Genomic DNA, 24,809 nt, shown 5'->3' on the forward strand with positions numbered 1-24,809 from the left:
GTATTAGGGAGGCGTTATGAGGCACACATATTATAATGGGATAATGTACTGTATATGAAGCTCTTCATGGTTAATGCGTGAAAAGCTGACTGAGCCAGTATATACTGTATCTGTGACTGTGATAAATGTCATCAACAAGTTGGGATGGTAATTTGCCTAGATTTGAAAATCACAGCAACACCAAATAATACTTCTGCTCCTGCACAATACATCACCATGGTAATGCAGGCGTTACCGAAAAAGGGTGGACATACGTACAGCCTCTTTGTGACCAGAGCTTTCAATACATCCGTGCAAGAGACTTTTGATGACTTGTGTGCAATTACATCATGGATAACTCACGTTTATTCATTAAATGTACAGTGAACCTACGTTTCTCCAGGACCAACACAGTAGATAACATAAGGGTACTTACCCCATGTCCCGAACAGACTTTTCCGTTGGAACCTAGAGGACAGCTGCTGATGTTCAGTGACTGAATCTGTAGGCACTTCCTGTCTAAACACATCATGGATGGGCCGCATGGAGTTCCATCTTCCACATATCCCATATCTGTTTCATCATCCAAAAGGACATGAGCACCGCTGGGGAAAATGCATTATAAGTAACAGTGGTATTTACTGTGATTAGGAGAGAGTTGACTGAGCACATAATGTATCTCGGGGTTGCAGACCTCTCCGGTCTTTTCATTATATATATATACATACGTGTGTGTGTATATATGTGTGTGTGTGTGTGTGTGCGTGTGTGTGTGTGTGGCGTGTATATATACATATATATATATATATTAGCAGAAGGAGTGGCTCAATTACTGAAGACACTCTATAAACAATGACACTGAGGGGACCCTGGTTAATTTCCTTGTGTCAGCTCCTTGTGACCTTGGGCAAGTCATTTTATCTCTCTGTGTCTCAGGCACCAAAAACATAGATTGTAAACTCTATGGGGCAGGGACCTGTGTCTGTAACAATTCCTATGTGCTGCGTACTGCACACTATAATGTAATTGTGAAGTCCCACTGGGAGAAAAGCACGATATTAAACAGAGGTTTATATATATATATACCGCCGGTCTTTATTATTGTAGTGATTGCTTTATCACAGTGTTAGTAATTCTAGTTGCAGAAGAACTTACACTCTACTATACTAACATTTCTAGAGGGCTGTAGTCATATTTTTCAGTAGGACGATTGGAATGTAAAACAAAGGTTATAAGGATAGAACACAGAGCAAAAGCAACCAATTAGTTAACTATTGAAATGATAATATTCATTAGTAGGTGCACAATGCATGACTAATATTATGAGAATCACATAGATATGAAAAGTTCAGGGGTTGCCAACTCCAGCCTTCAAGGGCCACCAACAGGTCAGGTTTTAAGGATATCCCTGCTTCAGCACAGGTGTCGCAGTCATTATGATTGAGCCGGTGATATCCTGAAAACCTGACCTGTTGGTGGCCCTTGAGTTGTCCACCCCTGGAATAGTCTATATGTTAGATTGCTTTCATATATTTCTTTGTAACCGCCTTTTCCCATCATGCGGTTTCCCTGCTTGTAAGAGGCAGAATACATTTTATAAGGAGACAAAATCTATTTTGGATTATTTATTGCCTAGACTTTAAAAACATTACATTGGACTAACTCCTAACTCCTTGTAGAAACCCTTTGTGGAGTGGGTGTGTCAGTGTCCCCATTTGCAATTGATTAATTATCGCTAATAATAGAAAAGAGTATCCATCTCCGACATTAACAAGTGCTTATTTTGTTGCATATACATGTGTGTACTGTATATTTTTTTTATACACGCCCACATCTATCTCTACCCATCACATTTTAATTGCAATTCATCTATCAATATCCAACGGTGATATTTTGAAAGCTATATATATATATATATATATATATATATATATATATATATATATAACAAAAACAAGCAGCTGGCACTCTATACAGTGAAAAACAGTGGTTGTGCTAGTCCCATAAAAATAAACAAAACATATTACCATCCTTGCGTCAGGCAAAAAAAGAGGCAGCACTCACTTCCAGGGAATAAAATGTGTATTCAGGCATGTGTAGGCAGACAACCAATCCCGACGTTTCGGCTCTGGAACGGAACCTCGAAGTGAGTGCTGCCTCTTTTTTGCCTGACGCAAGGATGGTAATATGTTTTATATATATATATATATATATATATATATATATATATATATATATATATATATATATATATACACACACACACAAACAGTACATACAGTATACATTTCTCTCTAACTCAATCTGACATAAGAAATTGCTGACTAGTCAGCACTGGTTTCAGGTACAGTAGCTCAGTAAATGCTCCATACATTTCAGCGTCTCTGTGTTACCTGCAGTCCACCACTCTCCCTTGATGATTAACGAAAGTTGGTGGTATATCCCCCTGTAACTGGCCAATACGAGGGATTCTGGATACATTTGCACACAGCAAAAAACCACAGAACACATCGCTGCAACACAAAGATACATAGGAAAAAGGAACCATTAGGACTGATGGCAATTCCATAGTGTGGCAGTGCTATTGCGGCAGACTGCCTGTCTGGTTCCATGAATACATTTCTTTTGCTAAAAGGCAACACCAGGAGGAGAATAGTTTTAATAGTTCTGCTGCATAGATTGCGTTTTTAATGGCAATGCTTTGGGATCAAGGCCGCTAATGACTCAGTTATGGTTTGCTGTAAGTAACCTTTCAGTGAAGGAGGTACTCGTTTGACAGAGCACCACTTAGTAAAAATATGGTCCTCAATCTTACCTAACTAAGCCAATGTATGGACTATAATGTTCCCGGGAGCACACCTTACCAATAATTCCACTTTAACCTCATCAATGCTTGAGCAATGACCCCCTTTGGCTGGGGGTTAGTGAACTGTATATGATTCATTTAGCCCCTTTCTTTTCACTGGCAGCAGCTGTAGATAATTACATTGTTAATGGGATAACCATGTTATCCTACAGGAGCTAAACGTTTTTGTTAACCTGTATATATTTTTTTCTTCTTACATTGTAATACTCTGCTGTTCATCTCGTAGTGCTGAACTGTAGAATATGGTGTTGCCTTACCAATAAACAATAATAATGATCATAACGATAACAGTAAAATAGTGTCTATGGGATACATATAATATAGTCTGAAGCTGCACTTAAAGCCATTTTTGGACAAAAATCCCCATTGGCATCTATTGGGATTTTCGGCCCAAAAAAGCCCAAATGGCTACTTCGGACTATATAGAATTTACCCCTAAAACGTCAAGCCTCTTCTTTTCTATTGCTCCTCATTTTTATGGTCTAGCCATTCAACATTACTCCATCTCCTGCTTTTCTAACTTACTGTTTGCTGCACTGCACCCAACGGTCTCCCTCTTTCCCGCAGTTTCCTTTCTCTGTGCCTTCCGTGTTCAGCTTCTCGTAACAGAACTTGTCCGAACCTGCAGCTTCTGATGTGGCGGTAAAAGAGGAATTGGGAGGAATCAGCACACAAACTGCAACAGATGTGCTAATGTCATCGATTACATGTCAGGGTTATGACACGATACCAATGCTCCATTCACCAAAACCGTACATTGTCCGGTAACTACTGTAGCACCTCCTGCTCTGAACGTTCAAACATACAGCCAGTGGCAGATTTTGGGGCAGGAAAATTTCAGTTTTTTTCTCCCCCCGCTCTCCATATAGAGAGGCCCCATTCTCTTCCGCACTGACTCCCGGGGGAGAGCGAGGGGACTCTGTAAATGTCTCTTACTTTCCGCCCTCCTCCTTCTGTAGCATTGCTGCATCAAATTATGCTGCGACATCATATGGCCACGTGTTACCATGACAACTTGCCGTCACATGGTGTTGCGTTGTCATGGAAACATATCGTCACGTGATGTTGCGGTGTCGTTTGAGGCCACAGTGCTGCAGAAGGAGGAGGCGGCTTGGGTAGAAAAAAAGGTAAGTGCCTATGGGCATCAAAATGTGAAATCCGCCACACTATACAGCACTAATTCAGGCTGTTGTGTAGATGTACAATCATAACAAAAAGTGCGGGAAGAAGTTTGCTTTGAAGCGTTACGTTCTTTTCTACCTGCATTTGCGTTATAACAACTCCAGTCCTCGAGGGCCGCAAACAGGCCAGGTTTTTAGGATATCCCTACTTCAGCACAGCTGGCTCAATTAGTGGATCAGTATGACTGAGCCACTAATTGAGCCAGCTGTGCTGATTTAGGGATATCCTGAACACCTGGCCTGTTTGTGGCCCTCGAGGACTGGAGTTGTGCAGGCCTGCTATAGACCCACCCCCTCTCCCCCCCCCCCCCCCGTCCCCTCATATTTTGAATTTCTATCACATCTATTTCCAGGCGCTGAACAAAGTCCAATAGTACTGGGGGTACACATTACCGCTACCTTATTATTTACACACTTACAGTTTCTCTTTTCTTTTTATATAAATATTATCAACGTTAAATATATATTTATAGATACTATTTTCATTTCATTTCCATAATTTAAAATTACAATACAATAGTGTGTAACTTTTTTTAAATTCTAACATTTAAAAATATATTTTTTAAATAATGACTTGAAAAGTAAGAAAGAATGTGAAAAGTATGAGACAGAAGAATATACTAACGTACTGGAACCCCAGATGTATTTGCATTGATTGTCTCTTGTTTTGCACTCTCCATTATAACAGCGTCCCTAAAACACAAATATATTCATATTACGCACTGAAAATACGGCTTTACAAATAAGAAATGGAAGCAAAATTTGATGAGATATACAGATTGAGAGGAAACATCTATGAGAAATATCAAAGTTAAGAATAAGAAACTACAAGTTATTCTTATCTATTAAAATAGCAATGGAACGGCACGATAAATCCCAGCCATGAATACAAGTTACTTTTTATACTGTTTATTTAATGCCTAGGGGTCACAATTGATTCCTCTCTCTCATTCTCCTCTCATATTCAAAACGTTTCTAAAACTTGTCGCTTTTTCCTCCGCAATATCACAAAGATACGCCCTTTCCTCTGTTATTTAACTGCCAAAACTCTGACTCAGGCCCTCATTCTCTCACGTCTCGATTACTGCAACCTCCTGCTGTCCGGCCTTCCTACCTCTCACCTGTCTCCCCTACAATCTATCCTAAACACTGCTACCAGAATCACTCTACTCTTTACTAAATCTGTCTCAGCGTCTCCCCTGCTGAAATCCCTCTCCTGGCTTCCGATTAAATCGCGTATCTCACACTCAATTCTACTGCTCACTTTTAAAGCTTTACATTCTTCTGCCCCTCATTACATCTCAGCCCTAATTTCTCGCTATGCACCATCACGACTCTTGCGTTCTTCTCAAGGATGTCTTCTTTCTATCACCTTTGTATCTAAAGTTCTCTCCCGCCTTAAACCTTTCTCACTTTCTGCCCCACACCTCTGGAATGCCCTTCCCCTCAATACCCGACTAGCCCCCTCGCTATCCACCTTTAAGACCCACCTTAAGACACATCTGCTTAAAGAAGCATATGAGTAGCACTGGATAATCATGGACACATGACACAAAGCTTGGCCCCCTGCAGACGCACTTACTAGTATTCCTTCCTACTGTCTCTGTACGTTCTCCCTACCTACCAATTAGATTGTAAGCTCCTCGGAGCAGGGACTCCTTCCTTAATGTTACTCTTACAGTATGTCTGAAGCACTTATTCCCATGATCTGTTATTTATATTTGTTATTTATATGACATGTATTACTACTGTGAAGCGCTATGTACATTTTATGGCGCTATACAAATAAAGACATACATACATACATACATACATTTAATGACAAGATTTTCAGACTTTGATACAACATTAGGGTAAAGAAAAAGGTGAAAAAGCGAAAGAGGAGGGTATGTGATAGGTCATTAAGAATAGAATATTGAAATGTGCATCAAAGACTTCAAGGTGTTGAAAGACAGAAGATGTATAGACAATATGGGTCATGTTACCCAAGCTGTGCTAAGACGTAAGGCACCTTAAGGAAAATTTCAATGAATGGGTTGTAAGGTGCCTTACGCTTAGCAATGCTTAGTAAATATGGCCCAATGTGAGGCTTGATTGGAGGTGGCAGGAGAGGATGCATAAAAAAGCCAGTGTAGAGTTATGGTATTAGGGAGCTCTGAAGATAGTTGAGAAGAAAGAAGAACAGTAGGCTGAAGCAGCTATGCACTGTAAATCAAGGGAACATATAAATAAGCATCATTATAATTATTGCCATAAGGGAGAAAGCAAGCCAAACACTTTGCATATTTTGTAAGTCCTATAACTTCACCTGGTTGGAATCGCAGGCGTATCCGTCTTGTTTCCGAAGATTGGGTGGGCACTAGAAATGAAGGGACAAGATATCCTTAATAAACATTGCAGAATTAATTTGTATTCATATGCCACAGAGCTCATTTACATGGCCACACCTATAACCATTGATATCTACCCACTGTATGAGATTTGAGATCCGTGCATACACTCTTGAATACATTTTTTACTTTATTAAACCCTAAACAATTGGGGGGTTGTTTTCCTTTGTTGCCCATATCAAGCGTGTGTGTTTAGTTTGTACAATAATTAAGCTATTCATAATAAAGTTGTAATGATTACACTAAATAACAGACACACAAGATCCTTTAGTTTATCTCGCAGGTCGCGGGAGAATCTAGAGCAACAGGAAGGAGTGTCCTTGCTATATTGGGGAAAAATTGTCTGATGGTTCTGAGACCTGCGCGCACTCTTCTGTTTGATACTAACACTTAATTACGCAATCAATTCGTTAAAACCAATGTGCTGAAGTCCTTGTTAGATTTGGAACAGTGTGCACGGCCACGAACATTACTATCATCCAAACCAAATGAAAGGAACACCCAAAGTATTGCATTGTATTGCTGCGCAGTAGGGATGTGCAAATTTTTGAATCACGTGCCGAACCATACAAAATTGACCATTGATTTTGCGAGAAAAAGTTTGCACAAATTGGGCAATTTCGACAAATTTCGCTGACCTTTAAAAGTCATTGTGCATTGCAATTTCATTTAATTTCTCTTCAATTCTCTTAATTTTGCACACTTACAATTAATGTAATATAATACAATTGAAGACTATCAATGAGTGGGACCATAGAGAAAAAAATTAGAAACCGTTACTAAGAAAATACCAGCAGGTGTACTTGACACACCGTAGCCTTCTAGTAGGAGAAGAAATAAAACTTTTATCATCATTATTATCTTTTTCAGGTCAGACTCAGGACATACAGGCAAACCACCAGGGTGGAACAGCTTGCTCACAAACAACTTCATGTTGCTGGTATCACTCGAAGTGCCTTCAAGTGTGGCTATCCATGCTCAACTAAACGCATGTTTTACTAGTGTGAGCTAGAGGGAATAGGACTCTGCTGAGGAGCTGGAGGAGGAGGATTTTTTCTAAATGAAGTCAGGCCGCAACCTCTGGGTGTGCAAAGAAACCAGCCAAACTAGTTGAAGGAGAAAGATCAGGACCATGTCAAAGACATATTCCTCAGCAAAACATGGAGAGTTGGATGCTGAAAGGGCTCTAGCTTTTCTATTTCCCGATACTGAGAAGGTGGAGGGAGAATGGCTAAGTGAGAGATCGAGGCAGAGATCGAGGAGGTAGATGATGATGAAGATGATAAGTGTGTGGTGCACAAACTACACAAGCAAGGGATGGAAGTGACTCTGATGGTGGTACTAGTATTGCAGGAGTTAATTATGTGATCCTTGGTGCTCCAACAACTGCTAATGGTGTTGGTGGTAGCAGCAGTGAAGGTGAGGATCGTGAGGAGGTTAATAGTCCATCACTCTGTGAGCAGGGGGCCGCATTGGCAACCACAACTAGCACCACTAGTGCTCCTATTATTAGCAGTACACCAAAAAGCTAAATTGAAATGTCTATTCTATTTTTTAAAGTAAAAAAGCAACAACACAGAAGCCCACCACCACCACCACCATCTTCATTGTCCACTTCAGAAAGCGCACATACTGTTGGGCAACAGCAGCCAATGCCATGTAATTTGCCATCATCATCATCATCATCAACAAGAGTGCATGTCCCTGGTAGTGGCACTGGGGGGAGAGGCAAGAAAATCTCATCAGCCTCAGAAATAGCAGCACACAGTGTTACACAACATAAAACTGTTGTGGAGGAGAAGTATCATGATAATGATGATGAATATGTTAGTGGTGGAGAGTGCAGCAGGAATAGTACAAGTAGAGGGATGATCAGGATAGCATCTACAATGTTGCTTAAGTCAGCAGACACTACATCTAGCCCTCCTGATCAGCAGCACCCGCTAAGCCTTTAAGTCAGGGCAGCCGGCCGCACTCTGTTTTTTCAATGCAAGTAAAAATCAATAGTTTAGATTTATTTAATATAGCGGGCGAGGATGAGGGTGCTGCCACCTGTTGTTGTGCTATGCCATTGAGAGGCATCCCTTCACTTGACTCATCATCATAGGTTTAAATGGGAAAGAAGTCAGAAGTGCAATAGCAGTAGCACAGTTCTGAGGCGGGATAGCTCAATTCCTGGTTATCTATCAGGTGAAAGGCATTGATGATGATGATGATCTACTGATGATGGTGATGAGTCTAAAACTGTGGGGGCTGCATTAGAAGCACAAGCTGATACTAGCAGTTGGCAGCATAGGCACAAGAGAGACAGGGGCCCTCTGCATTAAATAAACACATGGAGCAATTCTGTCTCCTCCAACACACAAACCACTGTCTGCAACGCTTTTGATAGGGTGTGTATGTTCCATCGCACAAATGATAGGGCCCTGTTGCTGAATAGCAAATTGTCCAAAATGCTTTCAGTGTATATGCTGCCCTTTTGCTTTGTAGACAATAAAGGCTTTATGGAATTACTAAAATGTGCCTCACTGAGAAATACCCAGTAGGACCTATTTTTCTACTAAGGCTGTACCAATAGGATGTTTGGAGTAGTGAACCGGCTCTAGCTAGATCACACACAAAAAGATGGTGTACCTCACAATAGACGTGGACTAGTGGACATGGCGGAGGGAACTACGTGACTGTTACCACCGCCTGGGTGTTATTTTTTCTCTCTTGCTAAATGGGTGTTGGAGGGGGTGGCAGTAGTGATAATGAGAGTCATGGAGTAAGCAGGAGCAGCAGCACTTATATTTAGGAGTCTGCTACTTTTATGTTCTCACCAGAAAGTCCACAAATCCTCCGATATTCTTTTTAGATTACAGGGGGTTATTAAGCGGTGGCTTTCAAAGCGGTGCCTGGAGGTTGGGCTAGAGGCAAGAGATAATGGAACCAGCATTACATCATGGCAACCTAATCCCTATTCCATGCTTTTCCTATGTTGTCAACTTGAAAGTTAACCATTTCTTAGAGCAGTGTGCAGTGCAGGAACATATCAGCATCTGGAACAATCTGTGCCTAATTTAGCTGCTCCTACCTAGCTTGTAATACTCTCGTTCACTTGCAGCCATCTAACAACCTGGCACCAGCTGAAAACAGAGATACCACCTTGGTGGAACTCAACCCTGTATGTGCTAGAGTGGCCTTATGAGCCACACAAAACCATGAATAACTACATCATGGAGAACTCCAAGCTCATAGAGGGGCATACTGTTGCCCAACCAGTGGCATCTGAAGGGGGAACTGTGTGGGTTACTGAGGTCATTTGATGAGGCCACATCTCTAGTCAACAGTGACATAACAAGCCCAGGCACGGGGAAAGGGTGTGATGGTGGTTTTATTGTTAATAGAACTAGTCAGTGCAGTTCTCTCTTGGACATGTTGCCACATTACTGTATGGAACGTGTAAGCCGGAAAACAGAGAAGGGAGGAGTAATGGTGACTAAAATGGAGGGTTATATATGTAAATAACAACTAATTTCCCTCCCAACGCCGACCCTCTTAATTACTTGGGTGAGGAAAAAAAGCAATGTGGCCTGAGTCGACATGCCTGGCAACAAAATGCCTAAGCTGTCCAACAGTCAGTGTGCTATCTGAACAAGTGTTCAGCTATGTTGGTACAACATCCATGTTGGTACAGTGCTCGGATTGTTCTATGTATGTCAAAAACAGAGGTACCAATTTGGTAGAACTCAACCCTGTATATACTAGAGCAGCTCTATGAGCAGCACAAAGCCATTAATATCTATATCATGGACAAAACCACCACTACTAGTAGTACCATTGTGACCTGAGGCTTGCATGCAAATGTATGCTAACAACCGTCATATACTGTACATGTGTCATGTCTCGGACTGACAGTGAAAGCCTGGCTGAGCCCATGTGCAACCTGTAATAGTACCCAACAAAAGCATGGATGTACACGCCATCGGCCCTAACCACCATCAATAGTGCCACCTAAGATTTGCCAGCAAGTTACAGAACTGATACTGGAAGACCACATGTCAGGAACTGACCGTAAGAGCCAAGCTTAGCTCAGCTGATCAGTGCCACTGTGCCATCTGTAATAATACCCACCACCAATACCTGTGTTCACCCTCTTGGGCCTAACTACAAGTATATATAAAACAAAAAAGAGCGCAAAAAGGAAAAACACAATAAGTTCCAATACGATAACATTTATAAAAGGAACAAAATAACACTTACATATAAAATAGGATCATGAAGTGTTTTATATGTAAGTGTTATTTTGTTCTGTTTAAACATTTTATTGTATTGGAACTTATTGTGCTTTTCCATTTTGCACTCTTTTTTGTTTTATATGTCCTGGTTTACCCTGTCGATCATGGGAGAATTGGAGCAGCAGAGGAACAACCATCCCCTCTTTGGAATCTACAGAGATTTCTGGGACAGCGTGCACTTTACTCTCCTTTCCTAACTACAAGTATCCGTAGTTTTATTTGCCAGCCAATGTATGCCAAATGAGGCTACCCACTCATTAATAATTTAATATCAGGATGATGTCAAACATATAGTATATAATGCAACAATACGACACCACCTGTTCCATGTGTCATGCATCCTGCTATGAATAACAAGAGTTATAGAATTTACTGTATGCACACAAAACAGGACTGCCCCTCATTGAGATCATGAAACTTAGAGCTGCTGTATAGCAGAATAGCTCCAAAGGAGTATTGTACCATCCATTTCTATGACCTAAATGGGAAGTGTCAGCACAGCAATTGCAGGAGCACAGTGTCAGTAGGACACTGGCAGCAGCCACCATTCATGAAAAGTACTAGTTGGACAATAAATAGTTTAAATACATAAATAATAAATAGTACAATAAATAGTTGCATTTATCATGACTAGGGGTGGTGTGGTATACTACTCTTAGGGCCCACAGGAGAGACGCATCCTGATGATGGCAAGGAACATGATGGAGGATGCCAACCCAGTATTTTCCTAATTTGCCTCTTGCTCAAAAATGTGGGCTTCCCGTTTGGAGGCTCATCCCTCACTCACCTTTTCACCCTTACGGACTGTCTTCCCACGGGATGGGGGAGAGGTGGTTGGGGGAAGAGAGAGAGATGGTCTTATATTACTAGAGTACCTGTTGACTTATATACAACCCAAAACACTTATATAAGGGGAGAGATACTTGTGAACACACCTGAGATACCTGAGAAATATGCTAATTTGAACATTAGAATTGATCACAGGTCTCATGTTGTATAAAGGAGTGTTTTGGGAGGTATATAAGAACTCTACTGCTGCTGCCGCAGAACCCATATTTCAGGGTCTGGATGACTAAGATGTACTTAGGGTGACTTTATTGGATACTACTCATTAATGCGCTACACTAATGAGACGTATTTCAGCCGTTCCTTTCGCACATAATTAGCTTTGTGGACACATGTTAACCTCAGGGAAAATAATGGCTGCTGCTGTTGAAGGTAAGGTCACGTTATGAGCCCTAAGTTAATGTAGGTTTGTGAATCTGGCCCTAACTACTCCCAAACACGGGGGGAGGGGGGTGGGGGGGACACAATACAACTTTAAAAATTAAAACTAACTGGCTGTCAAACTGTAACTATAACTAAGTAACTTAGTTTACAAAATGAACTAACTAACTAACTACTAGTTAACTAACTTACTTCACCAAATAATCTATATACTGTATAACTATATTTAACTATAACTTAACTAACTAAAATGAAATGTAACACCATGTAGTGGAGAACAGTTGTTTTTTTTAATGTTTTCATTTTTTTGATCACTCACTCTCAGTCACTCACACTCACAGCAGTCACAAATAACACTAACACACTCGCTAACACACTATCACTCACCATACACACTATTCAAACAGAAATCACTAAGGAGGTAATTCAATATAGTCCTAGATGGACGAAAACTCCCTTTGAAGTCAATAGGTGGCTTTGGATGGTAAGCGTCAGCTTCGGGCAATATTCTTTAGAAAAACAGCACAATGGGTCACTTCGGTTGATACAGAATAATCCTCTTAATCTCACTTTCTTTCTCTCTCCTACAACCTCCCACTTCTGGTCATGCTAACACACACCCAACACAGAAGCAAATGTAGCAAGTCACAAGACAGTTTATAAAGCGTACCCACTTTGAGTAATTTTGTGTACTTTCGGATTGGTAAAATTCCATGTGATGCCAATTCGCTCAATGTCTGGCAAAATCCCACATAAATTTAGCATTATACAAATTCTAAGACTGATTTAGCACGATTATTAGCCTTTTTTAGTTTGACGAAATCTTTCACAGAAAATTCTGTTCACTTGGGACAGTGTAATTTGGCCAAATCTAACCATGCTTATAATAAAGATTTGTCATCTTACATTTTTTTGGAAACTAATTACAGATTGAATTACTTAGGGGATTTTGAATCGGGGAGTATTTGTCAATCAAGTGTTTTTTTTTGTTTTTTTACCCTTATCCCACTACATCCTCAATTCTCAGAGAGACAATAAAGATAATAATGGGAGAAAAGGAGTTTGCCTGTGCAAACTCTTGTTGAACACCGTGACATCAGAAAAAAGGGAGTAGACTATGAAAATCAAACCTATCCCAAGTCTCAGTCACCATGTTTACATAATAACATTAATAAATGCAATTCATTTAAAAAAAAACTTGGAAAAATGGCATCAATCACCCAATCACTTTGGTCCCCTTGAACATGTCACTGACATTAATACACTTTGGTCCTAGGAGGGATCACCCCATTAAGTGGTTTTCAACCTTTATAGAACAGCAGAGCCATTTAAAGAAGCGATTTTACAACATTCTAACTGGGGGGACCTCAGTAGCTGAAACCCGCTTATTTTAGCTCCGGGAACCCCCCCTCCCCCCCATCTCCTCCCTGTTTCCGATATCAGTTTACTTGCTGTGTCATAACTCCCTTCAGGGAAATCAAAATAGCTGCCAAATCTCCCAGGCCCCACGGCCAATAGGAAACCGCAACATCATCAAAGTAGTGACACTGCCACTTCCTATTGGATGCCCATGAACGCCATCTTTCAAAAATCCAGGAAGAAAAACTGGTAAGAAGGTCAGGGATCTGGTTGTCCCCAGAGCTAAAATTGTCAACTGTGGAAACACCACACTTCCAATGCTGTCCAAAACAGTATAAACGGGTAGGATTACAGCTTTAAAAATGTATTATGACCCCTAACTCCTAAATATCTAAAAGAATGATCACGTACTAGGGAATATTTTATAAATCACTGACTTCATTGTTATAATGTTATAAATGATGCATTATACCAGTGCAATGTCATATTCTATACCTTTTGAACGATAACATTAAAAATGTGTTGAACAAAATGATCACGTTTGAAGCCTGTATAGTATGCACCATTAACAATTGTCTCCTCTGGAACCCCTGCCAACAACACTGGTTAAAAGCAACGGGCATATTTATTGGCATTCAGTACATACGATGTTCATTGTTTCAGTGCCCAGAGCAAACAGTGGAAATATAATACAGTTCTGTACCTGCCCCGAGTCTCCTGTGCAGTGTTCTGTGATGTCACATCCATTCACTGCGTAGCGACAGTCATACTCCCGTGGCAGGAACTGCAAGGTAAAGTGTTGTACACGTGAAGATAGCAAAGAGCATTTCTATTCTGCAACATTATTCAATTTAAAGGTTGTTTCGAGAGAGGATGTCATGAATGAACATGATATCACCTGGAATGCCCATGTCACAGGTATAAGCAGAAGTGCCACATTCTTGTTCACTATTAGCATATTCTACAACCTCTGTAAGATGACTCCTTAACGTCTAAATCACCAAGTGTTCTACTTTGAGTAATTATGACAGTTCCCCTTATGGGAAGATACAAAAAAATGAAAAATGTTTGATACGTGGGATTTCTGTTGAAAATTCTGAAACAAACATTGAGACTTGTACAGTATTTGTTAACCGTTTTATTTATTAGTAAAATGTTTTACCATAAAGTAATACATTGAGAGTTGCCTCTCGTTTTCAAGTATGTCCTGGGCACAGAGTAATAATGACAAATACAAGGTTTTCACTGCATTGTAACTAAAGATGTACCCTTAACCCTGTGTTTTGGTTCGAAATTGTTTTTGTTGTTCGATTTTGCCAAAACTCTGCTGGTTTGGGATCATGCGGGGGGGGGGGGGGGGGGGGTTAATCTTGCTTTCTATGCAAGCATTCATGCTATTTACAAACTATTTAGAAAAAATAATGATAATAAATATAATGTTTGTTATGCCTGTATCCAAGTCCAGCAAAGAACAGAATGAGGTCGAGAGAGAGAGAGAGAGAGAGAGAGAGAGAGAGAGAGAGAGAGAGAGAGAGAGAGAGAGAGAGAGAGGAGAGAGAGAGAGAGAGAGAGAGAGAGAGAGAGAGAGAGAGAGAGAGAGAGAGAGGGTGAGAGAGAGAGAGGGTAGAGAGAGAGAGGGTGAGAGAGAGAGGGTGAGAGAGAGAGAGAGATGAGAGAGACAGAAGGTGAGAGAGACAGAGGGTGAGAGAGACAGAGGGTGAGAGAGACAGAGGGTGAGAGAGACAGAGGGTGAGAGAGACAGAGGGTGAGAGAGACAGGGTGAGAGAGACAGAGGGTGAGAGAGACAGAGGGTGAGAGAGACAGAGGGTGAGAGAGACAGAGACAGAGAGAGAGACAGAGAGAGAGAGAAAGTGTGACAGAGAGAGAGAGAGAGAGAGAGAGAGAGAGAGAGAGAGAGAGAGAGAGAGAGAGAGAGAGAGAGAGAGAGAGAGAGAGAGAGAGAGAGAGAGAGAGAGACAAACTGGAAAAATATGTGTGCATTTTGGACCCAATAAACCATTTTTTTGTGATTATCACTTGTGCTATGCCGGTATATTGGATCTCTAGGGATCCTTATAGACTGTATGTATATAAAGATAGATAAAACCAGTAGGTGAAAGCAACTGAAAATTATTGGCTGCTCCTTATTACCGATAAAGAGCAGGGACAGATCAGATGGTGATACATGTCCTGTCGCATAAGTTCTAATAAGATGTAGACAGTGACAGGCTATCCTATGGGGTTTCCCCCTCCTGATGCTAACTTCCGGAGTGACAGGAGTGGAGATAACACAGGGATCTGTGATAGAAAATGGTGGTACTGTTGCTGGGCCCCCCCTCTTTGAGCTTCAGGAAGGAAGTGCCTAAATTATAGATTGATGTTCAGCCCCTTAGTGGTGAGACCTTCAGTTGGTTTCCAGCCTGCCCCTGCATGGGGTAAGAGAGTGTTGGAGATGTCTCCTCCCAGCTGGGAGGGAGAGATGTGCTCAGCTTCATGGGCTGTGGGCAACAAGCTACTCTAGCCAGACCTCAATATTACCCACAGGCCAGTACCATCCAGAAGCCAGGGATCTATCCTATCAACTGAAGCATTTGCTGTAATGACACCGGAAGTGGTGTGTGTGTGTATATATATATATATATATATATATATATATATATATATATATATATATATATATATATCCAACAGGTGAGTGCTTTCATCCAACTGGAACTGATTGACTGTATATTACTGAGTAGACACAGGTCAGGTGGTATCTCTCCCCTTGCTAACCCACTGTATGTTGTAATATAGATAATACCCATCAGGTAACCAGACCCATCTGGAAATGATTGATAGACTGAGACATGTCAGATGGTGGTGTACATACCTATACCAGTAGCACTATATCATTAATGATAAATTCATCTATATATTTTATAGGCTGTCTCTCCCCTTCTGTGACTCTGCCCTCTGTCACTCCCTCTCTGCACTTTTCTTTCTCTCCATGACAGCCTCCTTGGACACACCCCAACCCTCCCTTCCCCTGCTGAGACATAAACACAAAATGGCGGAAGAGAAAGGCGATTTTCTGTAAATGCCACATGCATAAATTAGTTTGCATCACGAACGTTCCTCACCGTTAGGCCTCATCTGAAGATTTAACATCTCAATTAAGCATTTCACAAGCTTTCAATCATCAGCACACTACCTCCACAGATAAATGTACCTATCCCCATTGGACAGGCACAACAAACCACTGCAACCCCCTCTCTTACCCCTAATGTCCCCGTACAGAATATCAACATGCCTCATAGATTGTAAGCTCTTTAGCACACTTTGTCCTAAAGTTTACTTTCATGTTTGGTGCAACTTACCCATGCCTTTTTATTACAAAGTACCATATTCTAAAAGATGCCTTAATGGTTGGTGCTATTAACCACTTTCCTTTTATCTTAGTAAGTGCCCCCATCCTCTATAACGGCCTTGGGCATTGTCTTGTAAGTACTTACCAGGCAGGATGTGTTACAGCAGGGCCCATCACTGCAGTGAGCTCCATTAGAGAGAGAGCATTTCTTACAGCAGTCTCCAAAACACTCCTGGAGGAAACATCACATATATATTAGGATGCAAACACCACTCTTTGATATTTTAACATGCAGACTCCAGGGTATCAGTCTTTCTATGCTCAATGTGTTGCAGTTCACAGCTGCAGACTTCCTTCATGTGTATGTATATGTTAGTATGAGAGGTTCATGCAACACATTTTTGCAATATACAGTAGTAAAGAGGTTAATCCTTTGGATGTCCGTTCCATAAAATAAACTGTATGTTGTTAACCAGTGATTGTAGTGTTTCAACCCGTTGTGTGCCCTCTGGCACAGTGCAGTTACTTGACCACTTTTAATATCGACCACGTGACCGCGTTGGCCATTTTCTGGGAAGCAGGAGTCCTGCTCCACCTCCGTTTCCTCACTGGGCACATCGGGTCCTGCGCCCGTAAAAAACACCCTTTGAGGGTGACGTAGTGACTACGTGGGACACGCAAAGGGTTAAAGCACCAATCCTAGCTACCCGTTTTTGGTTTTTTTTTTAGATCTGGGCATCTCCAGGTTCCTGAGATAGTTACTGGTTTATTTTCTGGTGTATTCCTCCCAAATAGGGAAATTAAAATTGCTGTCAAATCTCACGGGCCAACAGGAAGCCGCAACGACTGTTTAAACAGGTAAATATCTCGCTTAGCTCTGCAGGACCCCACGGTTCAATGGATGTACAAAAAAATCAGAACCCCAAATGGGCGAGATTGCTGCTTTGAGGAGAATTATTGTACAGTGCTTCATTGCTTAATTCCAGAATAGCCCAATGTTAATGCACAAGGTAATAAAGCTAATACAGCAAGTAACCATTTTTAAAAGGTATGTTCTGTATTTATGTATGGAAATGTATACGTGATATATTTAAAGCAGCAATCCCACTATTTTTACCCTCCCTTTCCCCAGAGTTGACCCACGCTATTTCGTATCCTGTAACAAGAAAAAAAAAATAAGTACTGTAGCTAGGATTGCTGCTTAAGGCTGCGGTCCCAGTCTGCACTGCAGCACTCGCGCCTTGCGGCGGGGGGGGAGGGCGCATGCACAGCGCTTCACTGCAATCTGTGGCAGATGCAGGCAATTGCGAAGGGGGGGGCGTGTTGCTGATTTTGCAGGGGCGTGGCCATGACCACACGCAGATGGTTCGTCCTCATTGGCCGAACCGCCGTGGGGGGCGTGGTCACCCCTCCGTCACAAGTTCTAAACACAATTTTGCTGTCTTTTGAAAAATCGCTAGTAGAGCGCAGCTGCCAAATGCGCGCAAAGGCACCTACTGGGCCTCGCCCCATTGGGGGGCGGTACTTGTTCGTGCAGCGCACAAGAACGTACTGGGGCCGCAGCCTTAGAAATCACAAGATCAGGTTATATTGATAAATAACAGAAAATAGTTGTACTCCCTTCATCGTACTATTATTACATTAATACTGTAAGTTTTTGTGTTTCAGATCTCATGAAAACATTTGTATTAATACTTTTGCTACTGGAGGGCCCTCAAAAAATACACATGCAGCTGGTGAGAAAAATACTGCTTTGAAGCTGAAGGCTGCAGAGTGTTTCAGTCCATTCTGGTTGAGGCTTCGCAAGAGCGTTGTTCTGACTTACCATTCGAAAACCACAGTCGCACTCTTCTCCTGCCTCTACGTACCCGTTCCCACACTCTGTCACTTCAAACAGCTGATGGAGAGACATATAATAAAAGTGCTCAATATAAATTTAATCAGACACAGAAATGATAAAGAACACTTGTAAGGACATTTACATATCTCAGACAAGTCTCCAAACCTGCCTTACCCCATAATTACACCGTATACTGTGATGGTACTACAGCTAGTGATTCTGGGTGATGCTATGCAAATGAGCAATAATAGTGCATCACGTTTTGCTTCTATTCACTGTAATGTGGATCCCTTTAAGCTTATATCAGCTGGTTCACTTTTAAGCATTTAAAACAGAGCAGGAGCTGGCTCGTAATTCGTTGGCTGGCGGGCAAGCACACAGCCCAAATATCATCACACACACACTCGTGACAAAAACCCTCCACTGAAAAGAGTACAGTAATGATAAAGAACACTCATGCAATAACAACTCATTGTATCTAGTAGCTCTGCCTATTAATCACAGCCAACTGCCATAGGGACCCTCAATGCATTTCAAGGCATGTATAATATGGCTCACTATGGTACATAGTGAGCTACATTTGTATATGCAGAAGCTACTGTATAAGGGAAATAATCTATAAGCGAAACCTCTTAAACACAATCCACTGCCATTTTTGGGGATGAGGGATTTTTTTAATCAGGTAGAAAGTAGGAAAACGATATATTTTCCTGCTAAGCATCAGGGAACAGCTGGTCAGTCAGTGTGATCATCACATCTGCAGGTTTTCTATACCTTGGTTGGCCTATTAAAAAGGCAGGAACCCCCTCCACGGGTGAGAAACTCTTTGTACTCCGCAATGCTGCACTTGGAAAACTTCCGTGAATGGAACACGCTGAAAGAACGAGAAGAGAAATGAGACCCTTCAACACTTATATTAATCCAGAAGCCTTCCCAAATCCGAGGAGGGATGCACAGAAGTGGTCACCTGATCGCTCCATCACTGATGACGGGATGCAGACCACATCCTGCGCTGACGTGATCTCCCCTAAGAGAACGAGCATTTTCTTTTTTACGTAGCTGCTACATCACAGGACACCCAGCGGGCAAGAGGCCAGAACCCATGATGTAGTAGCTATGTCTAGGGGCACTCAAAGGGTTAAGGCAGGGGTTCTCAACTCCAGTCCTCAAGATCCCCCAACAGGTCAGGTTTTCAGGATATCCCTGCTTAAAAAAAAATCCAACCCCTTTGTTGCCATTAATGCAAGGTTATTCTGGCACATCTGGTAATAAAGGGTTGAGTATTAATTGTATGGCTTTGTCAACTTCTGAAGCACTAACTCAGTTTACTCATCATAACACAAACATAGCATTTGACGGCAATATATGACCCACTCGGCCCACTTTGTCCACCCATTTTGCTATGTACTGTGAAACCTCAGACTCCATTAGATCTTGTGCTTACTTTAATATTTCCGATAGCCTTGTGTCTATCCCAAACATTTTTTCATTCCCTTACAGTATTACCACCCTGGGAAGCTATTCCTCCCTTTATCCCATTTGCCTGAGCCTCCCACCCTCCAGTTTCAAAGCATGACGTTTTTCTGTAGCCCTTCTCTTTCTCTGTTGATATAAGATTGGTCCTAATATATAATGTTAGACATAATGAGGGGTTGTCTAGTGGTAAGCGATCTGTGCCAGAGACATAAATATGAAGCTTGTCCATCCTGCTTCTTACATTTGGCACAGATCTCCTCAGAGCAGAAGTTAGATTTATCTAGGTTAGACCTGGTAGATTTATCTGATGCTAAAAGAAAAGCAAACTGCACCAATTAAACTGTAGGTACAACTTTTGAGACATCTCAATAAATGTCTTGCACGTACTTGATACGTTGACGACACAAACTCAAAATGACACATATTTTTTCACCTGTTTTTGAAGCAGTGCTCCAGTTTCATACCTATCCACCAAAGAGCCCACTTTGAATCCCAGTGCCAGCTCCTTCTAATCTGGGTCGCCCTGGGAATTATGTATCAAGCAAGCCATGCATACCTTACCCAAGTATATGTTTCGGGCTCTCTATCATCATACACTGTATAAACTGCAGAGCTCAAGATTTTGAATGTATAGTCATTGAAATGATCACACTAAGTATCACATACATGAAGCTATCTGCTTTGCTTGACCCCACCAACATACCCAGTCTCCTCCATGATGCAACCACCCCAGGAATCTGTGCAGTCACATTCTTCTCATGAAAAGAAAACCAGAAACAAGGAGCATCCGAAGAGATAAAAGAGAAAGAGAGACAGAATGAGAAAACATTAGAGCTAATTATATGGAGAGGTACTGTATTGGAAAGCAGCAACTACCGTCACGGGAGACCAGGTACTTACACAATTATGCCGGGATCATATCTTTGAGCAAAGCCAATAAGTAAAATAAATTGTGATTTATTTTGTAAAAGCAGGCAAACACACATTGGATTACAATAGGCAGAAGAAAATACACTTACTGGGGGTTGAAAAACTAACTTTCCTGATTGAATCAAAATCTTTAAATAGTCCGTTGGTTGACCGGGACTTAGCCTGAAAAGTCCTGGAGTAGTGGTTACCGAGTACACAGAAGTACCCGGTGGCTTTTCAGCTACCCGGACATTACCTGGACCCAGCAACTAAGAAGTGGGCCCAGTGTCGGGTAATATCTGGCGTCGAGTAATGTCAGGGTAGCTGAAAATAATCATCACTTACCTCATCAGCAGACGTCCTGTGGCGGTGGCAGCATCCGAACTGTCTTCAGCCGGTGTGGAAGTAGCACAGATCCATTCCCCAACAGCAGGTAAGCAGTCAGTGTCAGTGTGAGACTTCTGCCGGGGAATCACGTGACTGGAGCAGGAGCGTTTCTATTGGACAGAAGTCTCAGACTGACACTGACTGCTTACCTGCTGCTGTGGAATGGATCCATGCTGCTTCCATGCTGGCTGAATACAGTTCAGATGCTGCCACCGGTACAGGACGTGTTCCTCCACCCTGCAGGTAAGTGCCAACCAAGTAATGGGTACTCGGCAGGGTAGAACTTTAGATTTTGGCCGGGTACCCGTTACCTGTTTTTTTTTTAAAACTGTACCCGGTACAACACTATCCTGGAGCTCAAATCGGCATGAACCTCCAGCAGCTCTCGCCCTTTCTACTCCAAATGGTGCTGAAAGTCTGACTTAGTAAATATCTGGCTCCAGACTTCAGACGCTGTCCGCTGGAATGGTACTGAAAGTGGAACTTGGAAACTTTTCTGCTTAAAGTCCTGTAGCTGTTTCCTTGCTGTCTCCGCAAGGCTTCTTTGGGTCAGTCCAACCCCTCTGTGAAGGTTACACACTTTGGACCTTGGAATCACAGGTTGGATCGATGTTCTGATCTGATCTCTGGGCTGGCAACTGACATTCTTATAACTTTCACAAAGTCAGTCCCGCAGTATTACTGCCAACCCGGAACGTGGGAACTTTGCCGCTAGCCATTTACATGCTTGCCAGTCCTGTGAAGCCGGGCACCTCCAGCTTCAGCATGGCACAGGGGCATGAGCGAAAATCGCCATCTTGCCCACTAGTCATGCAAAGCCCCCGCAGGCCTGAGGTGCCTCTATATCTAGGGAGGTGACTTCTTGCCAGGATGGCTTGCAATCCTCCCAGGACAGGGACACTTAACTCAGCCATCCTGTTTAGATGACTTTCACACCTCTGACAGCATGTGTGACTTTGAACAAAGGACTCAGAATCAGACTTGATGGCTCCACACCCTTTAAGAGTTGAATTTTTTTTTAATGTAATTAAAAAAACAGTCACCATAATCTGATACTACAGAACTGATTTATTTATTAAAAAAAACATATGATTTCACGTTTTGATGCTTGAACGTTTACACCCTCCACAGCTGAAGCAACCTGCATACTGCATTGCTAAATTAGCAAACACACGTACAAGTAGATTGTAAGCTCTTCGGAGCAGGGACTCCTCTTCCGAAATTTTACTTTTATGTCTGAAGCACTTATTCCTATGATCTGATATTTGTATTATTTGAAGCGCTATGTACATTAATGGCGCTATATAAATAAAGACATACATACATACATACATACATACATACATACATACATACATGCATACAAGTACAAACTACATGGAAATGTCCAGCTCTGGCAGGCAAAAGACATACTGTGATAAATGTGTGTTGCATAATAAGTCATATGTCATTTTCTTTCTTTAGCTTGTTCTGCTGTGATACGTGTAACTACTGGGGAAAATATCGGAATGATATGATAATAATTACATTTTCTCTATTTCCATTCACAGTCTCATTGTCCGGTGCCTTTTTGCATCTGGTTTGCGAGTGCTCTCCATGATCAAGAATGACAGACCAAGAAGTGCTGGCCTCGTACTTACTTGGCTTGCGAGAAGCTGGCTCCCACTGAATGCCAAGGTTCTGTGCCAGACTCTGGGCTAGCTGCTGCGCCATGGGCCACAGTTGACCATACTGTTGGTAAAAGTACAATAGAGCAGAGCTGAAGCAGGTTACCCTTTGTCCCACCTCAAGTGCTTTCCACAAAGTATTACACATTACACTGTTCATGATTAATGTCCACCATAAACTCTACACTTGTAACTGCGGCTTTTAAAATGTAGGATCCCAGACATGATCACACACATGAAGAAGTGACCTGGTAGGTTTTGAAAATGCTAAAAAAAAAAAAAAATATTCAATCGATTAAGAGATTTCTTATTTGTCCATTAAACAGTACGGCAAATAGTATAACGGCATATGGGCTAGTAAGGGAATCAAACAATGAAAACTGAAGGAGAGATGGAGAGACAGAGACAGAAAAAAGTGACAGAGAAAACCAGTGACAGAGGAGAGAACCAGTTACAAAAAATGTAAGGACCAACTAACGATGAACTGATCAGGCACTGAATTATTGAACACATTTTTCAATCAGAGAAGAGCATTAAATGTACCTCATTTACTCCAACTCCTCTAGCAAGAGAACAAACGCCCCCAAAGTAGCTCATACTGCTTCTCTTGTAATGGAAAGTCCCGTTCCTTAGTAGCAAAGATAATAAAAATACCATTGAGGGAAGGTTAAACATAAACTCGGCATCATTAAGCAAGACACAGTAGGACAGTAGTGGTGAGAACTTTCACTCCTGTTTTGGTTGTTGGTTCTAAAAACAAATTGTGTTTTGGTTCTGGTTTTGCCAAAGCTCCATTTGTTTGGTGTTCATCTTGGATTTTTTTTTAACCAAATTATGGAAATATCTCAAAATAAGCAGGAAAAAAGCATAAAAAGATTATGAAGGTAAAATAATAAAGCTGTAAAAATAAAAATAGTTGTAAAAATATCTGGTGAGAAATACAGGGCGATGGGACTGGGCCTCGTGTTCCGGTTTTTATGCTAAATAATTAGGGGTTTTGCCTTAAGTTCTAAAACAATTAAGGCTCTACATATCAAAATGTTGGCACAAAGTCATTAGCTCAGGCAGCGTCTACTGTATGTATTAATCTTGATTGTGCCATTTTCCATTTTCTGTGTCTGCCTGCAATGAGCAATTGGGAGGAGTTAAAGTGGGGTACATTTGCATATTAGTGCAGGTCCATGCATTAAAAAATTGTGCGGCTCGCGTTTTTTTGATGGTTTCTGCATTGAAGCAGTAGAAGTGCACTGCTTACTGTAAATATGTCAAATTTCAAACAGAAACAATGCACATTTTTTAACGTAACTGCGTCAGTGCACACGTACCTCTTGATACATGGAGCACTTAAGGGTTTCGGTTTTGAAATGTAAGGTTCTGATACGTTCTGATTTCACACCCAAAGTTCTGCAAATCGCTAAAAGACAGACCTAGGACTAAAGTGTACTAAAGCAAGTGACATTTTTAAGGGGTTACATCTGGGTTACTGAGGCCTTTGTATTTATTTATTTTTAAACAAAATTCCAAACCTTTAAGTGTTTTTAAATAACTTTATAAGGTTCGTATGTAAACATGGTGAGCTGAGACTTGGGAGGGGTTTGACTTCCTCTGGGTGCTCCGCTCTAAATAAATAGCGACAGCAGCCAGTTCAAAAGTGCTTTGCAAAATTATTTCTCCTACATTTTGTGTTTTTGGCAGTGCTCAAAATGTTTGCCAATTTATCAAACTGTCAGATTATCACACAAATGGCAATACACCAAGGGTCATGTGACCTGAATTTAGGGCCACGTGACATACACATTTCTCTATATTTCTGTGATATTGCTATGTTCAAAAATCCCTGTCTCTCCCTTAGCTTTATTGGCTTGCTAAGAAGGACAGAGTGGGTAAAAAAATCCTCAG

At 41.5% G+C, this 24,809-nt stretch overlaps 1 protein-coding gene across 4 annotated transcripts in view; it reads right to left on the reverse strand.

Annotated features, from left to right (window-relative positions):
- Window positions 1-24,809, reverse strand: part of ADAM23 (ADAM metallopeptidase domain 23) — a 142,526-nt gene that overhangs the window by 22,816 nt on the left and 94,901 nt on the right. For all 4 annotated transcript variants that reach the window (XM_075608535.1, XM_075608533.1, XM_075608532.1 and 1 more), the window contains exons 12-23: window positions 23,454-23,538; window positions 22,884-22,974; window positions 20,651-20,699; window positions 19,246-19,345; window positions 18,457-18,528; window positions 16,777-16,863; window positions 13,986-14,066; window positions 6,335-6,385; window positions 4,656-4,719; window positions 3,371-3,476; window positions 2,373-2,492; window positions 416-584 (exon numbers count right to left, since the gene is read on the reverse strand). In XM_075608535.1, the coding sequence (XP_075464650.1) occupies window positions 416-584; window positions 2,373-2,492; window positions 3,371-3,476; window positions 4,656-4,719; window positions 6,335-6,385; window positions 13,986-14,066; window positions 16,777-16,863; window positions 18,457-18,528; window positions 19,246-19,345; window positions 20,651-20,699; window positions 22,884-22,974; window positions 23,454-23,538 (1,075 nt within the window). The remainder of the gene's footprint in view (window positions 1-415; window positions 585-2,372; window positions 2,493-3,370; window positions 3,477-4,655; window positions 4,720-6,334; window positions 6,386-13,985; window positions 14,067-16,776; window positions 16,864-18,456; window positions 18,529-19,245; window positions 19,346-20,650; window positions 20,700-22,883; window positions 22,975-23,453; window positions 23,539-24,809) is intronic.

Source organism: Ascaphus truei, chromosome 7 (assembly GCF_040206685.1).
Source record: "Ascaphus truei isolate aAscTru1 chromosome 7, aAscTru1.hap1, whole genome shotgun sequence".
In the NCBI taxonomy this organism is placed as follows: domain Eukaryota; kingdom Metazoa; phylum Chordata; class Amphibia; order Anura; family Ascaphidae; genus Ascaphus; species Ascaphus truei.